This window comes from Platalea leucorodia (genome assembly GCF_965183815.1).
Source record: "Platalea leucorodia genome assembly, chromosome: 9".
NCBI classification, from domain to species: Eukaryota; Metazoa; Chordata; class Aves; order Pelecaniformes; family Threskiornithidae; genus Platalea; species Platalea leucorodia.
Window position 1 is genome coordinate 22,273,898 of NC_138831.1, and position 12,790 is coordinate 22,286,687.

Consider the following 12,790-nt stretch of genomic DNA (forward strand, 5'->3'; position numbering starts at 1 on the left):
GTCAGTACATTTAATATGAAAAAAAAAAAAAAACATTAAAAAATCTAGCAGCAGGAAAGCCACCTCCTGGTTAAAAGCACTGGTGAGGACAGATGTCCTCTTCCAGATCTTGCTGTGCTAATTGGCATTTTGACCATCTGTACTGCCTGTCAGCGTGCACTAGCTGGGAAGCAGCATCCTGCAGATCTGCCAGTACGACAGAACATGTGAGTGACCTCTAATCCTCTTCAAGCAACTAAGTTAGGCTTCCTCAAAACACCTTTAGGGCTATTTAAAATAATTCTTCTGAATAAAGCAGATTATTTGAAAAAAATAAGGAGCGCCCCCATTATACCTGCTGCTGGCAATAGTATTGAGAGTTAATGGAAGCTTTTGCAAAATAATCATCTTACGTTGCCTCAGATTCTCGATCACATTTCCCTTAGCTGTTCTGTCTTTGTATAACTTTGGCTTCTCTATGTATTTTATTGTCCCTTTCTGACTTTATCTCTACAGTAATGCTTAGGACTAATACGTGATTTCATCAATTGTCTGTACATTTCTTCATTCCATCCTTTCCTTTTTCTCTCTAAATACAGGAGTTTGTTAGTTTCTGGTGTTCAGTGGGAGAAAAAACAAAACAAAACACCACCAAAATTTTGCTGAACAAGTTTTTTGAGTGATAGCCAGATCTCAGGAGAAGGGAAGCCTTTTCATTTGAACTGAACATTGAATTTAATTTTCCAGCATTTCTAAATGATTTACAAGAAAATGCATTTGATAATTAAAGATGAGCATGCTGTTATTTTTAGGTGAGACTGACTTGGTGATTAATTTCACCCAGACCTAGACTTATAGCAAAGAATAAAATCACACACACAATTTACCCTTGTCTATTTATGGGTCTTAAGGAAGATAATATTTATTACAAAAAATGAAAGAGCACAGTTAAATAAAATTTGACTAAATTCCAACATAGGTTGCTTAGACTATTGCCTGGAAGATAATGGTGAACATAGATGCTTTAAACGATCGTCTGGAAGATAATAGTGACTCATAGATGCTAAACCTCAACCTTATGGTGTCTAAATTTCTCTGGTGTCTAAATGAACAATTTTTGTCTTAGAGAAAAAGCAGCTCTTTGAGTTCCAGTATCTCTTTTTGCTTTGGAGGCTTCTCAGTATGTACATGTATTTATATGTGCATTATGGTCAGTAACATAGGACAGGTTATCTGTACTTTTTGTGGCCTGCTGACAGTAGAGTATATGGCATAATTACAAAGTCGTGAATTCATCATGTCTAGGTAAATATAATTAGGATTGTTGAAAAATACCGGGGCTGTTTCCTGTACTATTTCAGCCACCCCTTTCATGCTGTTGAGTACCCAGTCAACTGCTTACCTGCTGGAGCTGGCACGCCACCGTGCACATATGTTCTGTATTGGAAAACAGGCATTTTTTAGGCATCTCTTCCTTCCACTTCCCAATGTGCCTTTGAGTTTTTTCTGTTTCAGAGTTTCATATTGCTGCTTGTAGATGCATTATATGAACGTTTCTGCCAAAAGTCCCTACCATTAGTGCTGTCAATGTACTTTCCTCTTTATGTTTGAAGTCACTGCTGTATTTGGAGTAGGTTGTGTTTTGGGGGACTACTGTAAATTGTGCATGCCATTTTTAGTGAAAATCCTTCCTTATACTGAAGGGCTTTGCAGCCCTCTGAAAGCTAATCAGACTGCCTTTGGTCTCTGCTAAAGGATTGTCCCTATGTCAGATCCCATCAGTGGTGGGTGACTCCCCTGATCTCTCACATGCATTGTCCCGAGTTCTGTGATCTGCATTGGTTCACAAAAGGGCAACTACCCAAATGGCTCATAGCCTGCAATTCATATTTCATAAGGGAAAGTGTTTTGCCCACATTGGAAGCTGACTGGGAGCTCATGGAGGAGCTGAGAGGTTTGACGTGTTACTGTTTGAATCACGAAAAATAACGTAGACACACTTCATAGTAGGTGGAACCTGTCTGTTACAGCGTCACTAAGCACTAGGTACTGCAAATTAAATGAAGTGAGGTAATCATAACTACAGCATGCCTTTATCTGGGAGAGAAGGATAGTGTTTCTTAGAAGCTGAAGGTGAAATGAAAGTTTGATGAGTTAACCAAGAGCCAGAAGCTACACAACAGCTGTAATTGTATACCTTAAGTGAAAGCTGAGTCAGCGTCTTTGCCTGTAATGTGGCAGGATTGATATGTTCAGAAAAGCATCGCTTTGGTCTTGAGGAAGTTGGGCTTGGGTCTGGTGCTTTCATCCGAGAGGTGACTTACTGGCACGTGCCTGCTGCTGGGAACGAGACACAATGCTGAGTACCATTAGCACATTAGGATTCTTTTACTTGGCATCTTGAAGATGCTATTAATAGGGCTTTCCATTCCTGAAAGGTGTTGACATGCTTTGGGGAGGGAAGGACTTACCCTAAACTGCATGAGGAGAGGAATCCTTAGAGTGTGGGATTGAGCGTTTCCTCTTGCTCTTTTGCAGGCACCTTTGTAGTCCTTTGAGGTCAACTCTCAATTTAAGTATTTTCATTGTGTCATGTTAGTGTCAATAAGCATGAATAACTACATTGCTGGTCACATTCAAAACCTACAGTTTTGTAAATGTTCCAACTGATGTCAAGTATTATTTGACAGATATATGTAACCGCTTGTTTTATTGCAGGTCTTTATGCTGCTGAGTGGTGTATGAGCAGTTATTCTACCCGAACGGTCTTTCTTTTTTTTTTCTCCCTACCCTAAGTATTTTTTTTTTTTTAAGGCACTAGATGTGCATACATTAATATAATTTTAAAAAGCACCTAAGTGTGGCTGTTCAGTGCAACCGCACATTCTTACACTGTATCCTTAAATTGAAATGTTCTTAAGTTGAAGTATCATGCAAAATACATGCATTTTTATATCTATTTAAGGAACCATATTGTTTACTTTTTACTTTCTTTGCATCTATAACCTGTCACTTTGGCTGTGTTTTTTCAGTTAACAAAAATTTGATGCAGTTCATTTCAGTGATTGTGTGGCAGTACATATGCAGCAAGAGAGGTTGCTCTGAAGTAGAACATGACATGCTTTATTGATTTATACTTGGAGGTCATAGACCTGAGGTCATATGAAAGACATGTATGCTTCTTCTACTGATATTACCAAAAGCTGCCAACAGCTATTCCAGCTTCATCCCAAATATAATTTATTTGTGCTTTATGATCTATTTTCAGAAGTCGTTGCTTACATGTATGTATATATCTATATACATAGGTCTTATTAAAGTAAACCTACTAATTCGAAGACTTTTTTATGATTAAAACTGGCAGGAATTAGTACTAAATAGAGTCCATAAGGATTCTGTTCAGAACATAAGGAAAAATCACCTTGCAAAAGAAAAACTTAAGTGGAAAATCTACCTACTTGTTAATATTTGTTAATAGGTGCTACAGCTTGTAGTTATTGGAGAAATAATTTATAGAAGTGCTGATATAAGTGGGCATTTTCTATTTCACTGAAATTTAATTTATTTTATTTTATTTTATTTACAGGATTAGCTGGCACTGCTGCAGACCTAGAAAAAAGAAAGCTTATTTTTGGAAAAAATTTTATACCTCCAAAGAAGCCAAAAACATTCTTACAGCTAGTCTGGGAAGCGTTGCAGGATGTGACTCTTATAATCTTGGAAATTGCAGCCATCATATCTTTGGGGCTTTCGTTTTATCAGCCACCTGGAGAAGGGAATGAAGGTAAAATCTTTTTATAGAAGTCATTTGTATAAATTTAAGTAAAACCAGTCCTGTATCTCAAATTAATTCCATCCCCACCCTCCAGAAGGTCACTAACAGGAAATTTCTATGTGGTTTGTTCCTATTACCATTACATCTGGTACTGACATATTTTTTGTATGCTTGACATTTCTTTATGCAAATAGCTGAACCTTGTGATGTGTGCTAAACGAGTTAAAGAAAAATCATAATGTTATAAAACTGGAGTATTTTTGTTTCTGTTTTCACCTTTGAGCTTGTTTGGTGTTTGTTTATTCATCTTAGATTTTTGTTTACCACATTATATAGGAGAAATATGTAATTGCTTATATAAATAGTGTATCCTATATACATGGACAGGTCTTCAGCTAGGTTATACCCGCTGAAGACTTGAACTTAGTGAAATTCACTCATTTTAGTATTTCTAGTGATATAGCTAAGGCTAGTGAGCCTAGCTCAAAAGGGAACTTTAGATACTAGGTCATGTTACTTATGAACCTATATACTGCAGAATCCTTCTGTGATATCTGTAGAAAGTTTTAACACATCCCCCCCCCCCAGCTTTGGAAAGGACTCTTGAATTCACATGCTTAAAATATTCATTCCTCTACATGAATGCAAGATTTCCATTTCTGGCAACTGATCCAGATTTCTCCGCACCCCCTGCTCTCTCATAGACTTATAAAGCTGGATAAAACATGCTGTGTGAAGTGACGTGAATAGCTTGGCAAATGTACGAAGAATGTCTTCCTCTAAATATAGCCTTGAAATGCTTTTTACATTTGCTTCAGTTTCCTTTGGCTACTTTCCTTGAAGACCCTTCCTTCTTCCTTTTCTATTCACAAGCAGAATAAGTGCATAGCTCTCGTAGCATATTTATGATTCATTAATCCTTTATATATAATCAGGAATCCTTTATTACTTTTTCACTGAATTTTGAATACGTGACTATTGATTCAGCAAGCGTCTGATTTAGGCATGAAAAGATAAAGGAGTAATTTGTTTTTTAACTGAAGAAAACATTATTTATTTTATTACTTCATATAACTGGACATAGTAGAATACCTTGGGGACATTGTAAACCATGAACGATGCTTTACAAAATTAGGATTTAGTTCTGCAAAGTTTTTTCTTAGGCATAAATCTGAAGACTGTCTTCTTACTTTTTACTTTATTTGGTGGGAAAGGAATTTTGAAAATAGGATTGTTACAGGTTTTAGGAAGAGAGGAGTTATATCCTCAGCCAATGTTTTTTTTTAAATTTTCTTATTCTTTTGATACTGCATTTAAAATGTTTCTTTTCCTATGGGAAAGTATGGCACATCTGAGATTCTGAGGCAGTCTGAAAAGCTCAGCAGCACAGCCTGGGAAAAAGTGTTTATGTTTTCCCACAGCACAGTTTTTTATCCGGTGGTCACTGTTTTCCCTGTGTTTTTAGAATTGTTTTCCTGGAAGGTTTTGCTATGTTTTACACAGGGAGAATAAATCAAGTTAGTGAATATCTTTTAATCCAACTTTTTGAACACATTGTAAAGGTCCTTCACGTTTTTTGACCTCTTTCTTTGTTGAGTGGGTGCATAAATGTGGGAGATTCTCTTTCTTTTTAAAATTAGTATATTCTAAACTGCTGCCAAGGATACCTATAGTTTATTGGTAGATGTCCTTTTTAAAGAGTCATAAACATTGAAAAACTGACATACTAAGTTTGATTTTGCCGTTGGTGAAGTGGGGTGTAGTCATACTTGAAATTGATGTGATCGTTTTGCATAACCTTCAGTAACCAATTATAAAATAAAATTATATGTAGACTAATGTTGAGTGAAATTCAAATAAACATTTTATGAAGAAACAAAATATGCTGTTTTGCCTACACTTAAGCCAATTTATTGAACAATTTAAACTTATTTCTTGAATTGAACATGAACCTGGTTTCAGACCAAACATGGGCCTGAGGAGATTGTCGTTCTTTGAAAGAGCACCAACATGTATGGTGTCATGTGAAATATCTGCTTACCTGTCTAAATCTCATATTCATTATACATTGCTTTAGATTGGTCCATCTGTGCATTGCTGTTGTAACAGAGAACATGGGAAAAAAAAAATCATATAGTATGTAATGTCCTCGCAGTAGTCTGCATTATGCCTGATCTCATTTTCTTGAGGTGAGGGGGTAATATTGCCTGTGGGATGTAATAGGGAATCCCTACCCAGTAGCTGGGATAAGTGACAAATGCTCCTTTGGGAAGCGTGAAAACCTATATTTTCCTCTTCTGACTCTTCCCAGAATGACAATTATTCGTTGAAATGTACATTTGCAAGTTTTATGTTTTTTTTCTTTAAAATAATATTTTTTCTTCTGAAAATACAGCCCAATGTTAGGAAGGGGAGCTGGCATTTCTTGCTGTCTAGTCTTGAACTTGCCCAACTCCTCCACAGCCTATTTTAAAAGTTTCTCAGACGGTTTCTGGATGAACTTAGTAGTTGTGCTGTCCCACCCCCTGCATGATGCCTTTGTGGGGAGCAGGTGAGAGGCAGTGCCACTCACCAGCGCTCAAATCTCTCCTAGATCTCTTCATAGAAGCAGTGTGGAGGGGCTGCGGTGCTTGCTCGCAGCTGCTGCAGCTTGATCCATGGGCTGACTAGCTAATGGTTAGCTTCGCTGAAAGTTTTAGAAACAATTTCTCTTTCTAGATGATGCATTCTTACCATTTTGTTTGTTTGTTTTTATCTGTCCCTGAAAGTTGTTGGTATTTGCTTTTCCTGATTGATGGCAATGTGAAGTAGAAAGCTTGTGACATTCAAATTTGTTTACAGCTCAACAGAAGTCCCCTTTGTGTAACAGGACACTACTTTTTGATGCGCAGTTGTTTTATAGTATATAAGACAGCCTCCTCTTTTGAGTTCTATTTTTTCTTTTGTTTTTCAAAATGAAAATGCATTTTCATTTTGAAAATGAATCAAGACTGTTCGCCTTCCCACGCTGATTTGCCCAGTCATTACTGCTAATTATCCAAACTCATCAACTTAGTATCATTCACAAGGACCTTCCAGAGTCTAAAAACAATTGTAAACATAAGCTCAGTACTGTTGCAATGTAAAAGACTTAAAGAAAAGGGAAAAAAAAAAAAAAGAAAAAAAGGTGAAACCTTTATGAGCAGACAGGTGTGAGACACTGTTGGTAAGTGGGATGGCAAGGGGAGATGATCGAGAATAGCCAATTTCCATGTGGGTTCATGGCATATATAGTGACACTGTATCTTTCTTATTACAGTGAAGTTTGTACTGTGAATTGGCCTCACACAGCACAGGGTAATTGTGCTGATTCTTTGGTCATGGCTAAAAGTGCCTGTGATCATCTTATGCCTGTTTGATGACTTTGAGATCTATGACTAGGACAGGATGATGAACAGAGCATGAGCCTTTCTGTTGGAGACAGAACTACAGAGACACCTGGGATTTAGTGTAGGGTGAAAGGGGATGTTTCCACAGAAATAACTTTGTCAATGGCAGAAGCATTAGCATTAGCCAAATGCTTTTTTTCCCCCCTTTGGTCAGAAAGGCCTTGGTCTATCTTCAGGAGCAACTTGAATGAGAAGTCTGGCCAGGGAGTTGTAGCTGAAGCCATAAAAGATGATATATCTTGGGAAGTATCAAAGAAGGGTTTGGACAGGCTGGAGCCTACGACGAGAGATGGATGTCTTTTATTTTCTGTTATTGTCAAATACACAAAGAAACCCAAATAAAAGACAACAGTTGTGTAGTACAAGTTTATTAGCAGCCACCAAAGTGAGGTGGAAGAGCATCTGAAAAAGCTAGTGGAAAGAAGGCTGTGATTTGATTTAGCCTTTTCAGTCCTTATTGGGAGCGGAGCCTTGTGAATATTACCCAGTTGTAGTGAGTGGTTGTGCTGTGCTGACTCGTACTGCACAGTAAACCCAGACATTCGATATGTCAGGGCTCTGCCAAGCTTCCTGGTAATGCCTCTTCCCTGAGCCATGCACCTTGCAGCAATGGGGAGGGAGTGTAAGAGCTGAGGGAAAAATTGGATTTCTTTCATGCTGGACATTTTGATAGTCAGCACTTTTAAAAAAAATGTTAAGTTTACATGAAAGCTCAAATAAGAAAGGGGTAATGGAAGTAAAATTTTACAGAATGTTTAAAACTGGCCAGTTGTTTCATTTCAGCATTTTTGATCGACACAATACTGTCTTGCAATGTTTCATTTGCTTATGGCTTAGGACTAACTTGAAAAGTTGTGACCATCTAAAAGCGACAGCTTTTCTTTGTAGGAATAAGGGATAATAACATGAAAAGAAGAGACCTTAAGACACAGTGTTAGGGAAACACCACCTTGCGGATTTTTTTAATCAAGCGTATGTATACACTGCATTTATATCTAATATATTTATATCTGCCTTTCACATATCCTAAACTTTTATCTACCAATGACCTTATTAGTTAACATAAGTTCAAGTCATCTTTATTTTTTAGAATTTGTACAACTCTTTCTTTTTGGACACCTGAAACCTACTTTAATTTTTGAAGCTGGATCAGAATTAGCATTTCTGCAGTTTAAGTACAAAATATTTTTCTCCTGAGGCTTTTGAAGGAGGAATGCATGATAAAATCCACACATCCAGAAAAAATTACAGTGCATTAATTGCTTCAGTAACCTTGTCTAAGGGTATAGTCTAATGTATGTATATGTTAGCGTGTTTTGCTGTATTAGGCAGTTATAAGCTCAGAAGTTTGTTTTCTATGTGTATTTTTAGATTGGCTATTATTTCCCATTTTAAGCCATGAATGTTGATACGTTGCCAAGTTTAAGTCCTTTGACTGTAGCATAATTGCATTTCCAAACATCTGTAACACAGTTTGTTATTATCTTGAGAAAGGTAAGTAGATTATTATCTTCTGAGTTGCATTCAGTTTACACTATTCTATTGGAAACAGTTGACATTTCTGCAGTTTTGAAGTATCAGTAGCAACCTTTCTCAACCAATCTTAACTGGAAGAAGCAGTAATCTATTGCTGATAGTACATGAAGTTCTACCACAATTCTTCATTTAAGATATGGGTGAATATTGGAAAACCTGATTTCATTTTCTGCTGCAGTCACAAAATCTGATCTACATGAATTACTAGATAATAGTTTAGTTTGCTTTTACTGCTTCTCCAGAAGCCAGTTCAGTTCCTGTATTTTCATATTTCTTAGCAAGAGTGAAAGTTTCAAGAATTTTGTTCTCAGAAGCTATGCTAGAGTTGTTTTTGTGATCTGCTTTGCACTCCCTTTTACTGTTTGACAGGCCATTAGGAGCAATTGAGAACTTCTGCATAAATTATTGTCAGCCCTGTGGCAATTACTGCTCTCATTACTGATCCACACAGAATAATTTTTCCACTCTTTCAAAAAAGTGCAAAACTGCTGCTGCATTTTAGCAGATGTATTTTGAGAGAAAATTGCCGGTGCAGATGTAGTCTCTACTACAGTGATGATCGCATAGGGATGCGACTTAGGCAAGTTAAAAATACTTTATTCCTCAGAACAAAATCCTTCTGTGTCCTGGGTTAATTACAGACTTTGTTCCCTGAGCAAACAGAATATTGAGCCTATGATAGGTAAAGAGGATTTAATGAATATATGGGATGCTGGCTTCTCTTTCTTTTTTTTTTTTTTTTGTTACATAGATTAGGGTTAGTCTGGAATTATATTTGAAATATTTGCCTTTGTATATCAGTGTATGGTGAAATCAATTTTGTATACAGTTTGTAAAGTATCAAATGTCCAGCTTTTAAAGACAGTATATGAATAGAAAAAAATGCTTAATGAGATCAAGTATGTGGACTGTGGTCTCAACCGATCACATTGCTTGTGGAAATGAAACAACCTTTGGGAAAGAGAGCTTAGACTCGGTCAGAAGCCCACCAAGGGCATCAGAAACGGCAGTGCTTCTCTGTCGCCCCTAGATCTCTCCTTCATTTTGGCTGTAGATCTGAAGGAATCTCCTGCCTGTTGGTTTTGGGTATTTCGGGGTTTTTTTTTTGACTCTTTCCCCTTAGATCTCTGCTGAAACAGTCAGTTCTTCTTGCAGGAGTGAATTAATTGCAATTTGTAATTCTTCTGTGCCTTTCTGAAGCCATCTTCATACAGTCTGCCCTGCAATTCAGAGCAAATCAGCAGTATTGCCCAGCTTTGGTGCATCCCCCATCTATACCATTGTTGAACTGCTTAAAAGTGTTCAGTCTTCTGCTGACACCATCACTAGCAATTTCTCAGTCTTCTCGAATCCTCTCCCTTGTTACTATCTTTCAGGCCTTATATCACATGTGGCTCCTATTACCCGGTTGCAAAAAACACTAATGTCAACACCTGACAATCATTTACTGTCTACATGAATGTAACAAACCTTTTAACTTTTCTTCCTTGAATTCAGTTTCCTTATGTGGATTACAAAGGGGGGAAAAATGTAGCCTGAGGTAAAGTGTTTTAACATCCCAATGTTCACTGTGAAGCCGCAGGCATGATGTCTGTTTTCAAGTGTACAGTTCTTTGCAGCTTGGCGGGGGGGTGGGGGGTGGGTGGAGGAAAAGTCTTTTTGGTTGAGGTAGCGTCTGTTAAAATTCCCAATGCAAAACTCTATATTGAAAACAAAGTTAAATGATCGGTTACATTGCTTAATACTGCTCAGTGGAGGATTGGCTGGATTAGCCTTCCTCTTACTCATGTAACAAGTTAATGAACAGGAAAAAATATAGAAACAGGGCACAGTCCCCTGAAATTCGGTCCTCCCAAGGCACTTGCATTAAGCCGTTGGTGGCATTGATGTGCTGCTGCTCAGGGCTGTGGCTGGGGTGCCTGCTGACCTCTCACGACTTAGTTTCCTTACAAGAGACTGTATTTCCTGGGGTTAAACCACTCAGTTGTTTCTTTATCATTCCTATAATGTGCCACGTTACTTGGTCAGTGGGGACGTAAGTTGGATATTTAAATCAGAAAGGGTATCTGTATAGTTGGAGAGAAGATACAGCTGATCCACAGCTCCCATGAGGATGGGTGCTTATCTTCTTTCTGTGCTGAGCCTCCCTGTTGAGGTAGAACTCACTTGTACTCATGGTACAACCGTTCTATGACAATCTAGCAAATATTACACTCATAAGTGAACCTGAACAAGTACATGTGTATGAGTTGAATGGACAGCAGGTCAGAGTCAGACATGGAAATGCAAGAGCCAGCACACTCATCAGTGCTGGATTTGCCAGATAGCTCTAAAGGTCTTCACTACAGAAGCAAAGGCAGTTATGTGATGTTTAGACAAAAACCTCTATAAAAATCAGTCTGAGGGGAAGAAAAAAAACCCAGACAAACAACCTACTCCCCACCTTGTCTGGATCTATTGCTTGGGATCTGAAATGCTGTGCTGTTCTCGTCTTGTCTCATGTTACTGCCTATGAAGATATGACTCAAAATATGTCTCTTGACATTTCATCAGATTAAGCAAATCTGTAGAAATAAGTCACAGTGGGAAAGATTTGGACCAGCCATGAGTGCAGGTATCTGTGGAAGAAAGTGGAAGAAAAGTTAAAATTTTGTATATCTATAAAAAAGAAAAAAAATATATAGATATATATCTAGACATATATACATACACACACACACATATATAAAGAATGTAGAGCAGCTGGCAACAAACTTATCTTTCTTAGTTAGGAGTGAAAGTGATGAATTTAATACCAGCTAGCATGAATTTCTGTCCAGTTTGTAGTCTGCACTGGTGTACATTTTTTTAAAAAATATTTCAGTCGATTTGGGTCAGTCCAATCCTCCTCCTTGCAAGTTCCTTATCCATGATGCAAATTCTGCTGGAACAGAATAGCTGCAATAGGCTATCTGCTGGGTTTCAGCTGGGCCCAAGGACAATGTCATGTTATAACGATATGTCATCTGTCCCAATTCCCCAGCACTTATTATAGGTATTATGGAATCTCTTGGATTAAAAAAATATTATAGTAACGTAATTAAGACATTGCTCCTTCAAAAAATTTCAAAATTTTGTTATTATGGGCAGTATCTTTTCATGGTTCCGGTTCTCAGCTTTCCTTAGATCAGTTTTTGGTTTTATTGCTTTTCACATGACATCTAGCCTACTAAAGCGTATTTTACCCTAATAACGTACAGCAGACATTCAAGCATTCCCCTGCATCCAGGGAAAAATAAGAAATACCACCTTTCTAATATAACTCTAAGGTCATGTTAAATATTTTGTTCATTGTTCTGTATTTTCATGTATAAACAGCTGAAGTTTCCAGTCCAGCTTTTAACCTTTTCCATTAATTGTTTGGGTTTTTTTTTTTTTTATTTTACCCAAGGGTAATTCCTCCTACTCATCCATCGCCTATATTTGCAAATCAGCTGAGGTCCTATACCAGTTCATTATTCAGATTCATTTGCAGTGTTTGTCTTCGCATTTCTTTGCATATAGAGAAGTCTTCTCTGCTTTGAAGGATGCCACTAGAAATCTTAGCCTGCCGTGCTGAATCAGCAGATACCAGTCACCACCACATAGTCTAGCAAGATGCATATTAAGAATAAGGGACAATGCTGGGGCGGGGGAACCCCAGACCAAACCACCCAAAAAACCTTGGCACCATCACAAGAAGTAATGGCGCACAGCTGTATTGCCCTGTGGACAACTCTTAGAGGTTAATTTCTTCACTTTATTGGCCTGTTTGGAAGGAAAGCAGTGCATCATGTTACAGCTTCCCCATGAGGACGAATGCTGGGGCTTACAGGGAGAGCTAGGCAGTCTCTGTAATTCAGGCAAGGTGGGACAGGAAGGAAAAAGACCATTTCTGTGTTGCCATGCATGACCGGACATCTTGACCTTAGATATGATATAATTCTTTTCTCTTTCCCAGCTTTTAATCAGTGATTTTCTTTCTTCTGTTTCTTTACCAATAGTTGTGACACAACTAAACTCATTTTAATATTTTCAGGTAGCTGATGTTTGG

The 12,790-nt window shown here is 37.7% G+C and overlaps 1 protein-coding gene across 1 annotated transcript in view; it reads left to right on the forward strand.

The window, feature by feature from the left end:
• Positions 1 to 12,790, forward strand: part of ATP2B2 (ATPase plasma membrane Ca2+ transporting 2) — a 433,349-nt gene that overhangs the window by 298,537 nt on the left and 122,022 nt on the right. The window contains exon 5 of the mRNA XM_082322150.1: positions 3,566 to 3,763. Within this exon, the coding sequence (XP_082178276.1) occupies positions 3,566 to 3,763 (198 nt within the window). The remainder of the gene's footprint in view (positions 1 to 3,565; positions 3,764 to 12,790) is intronic.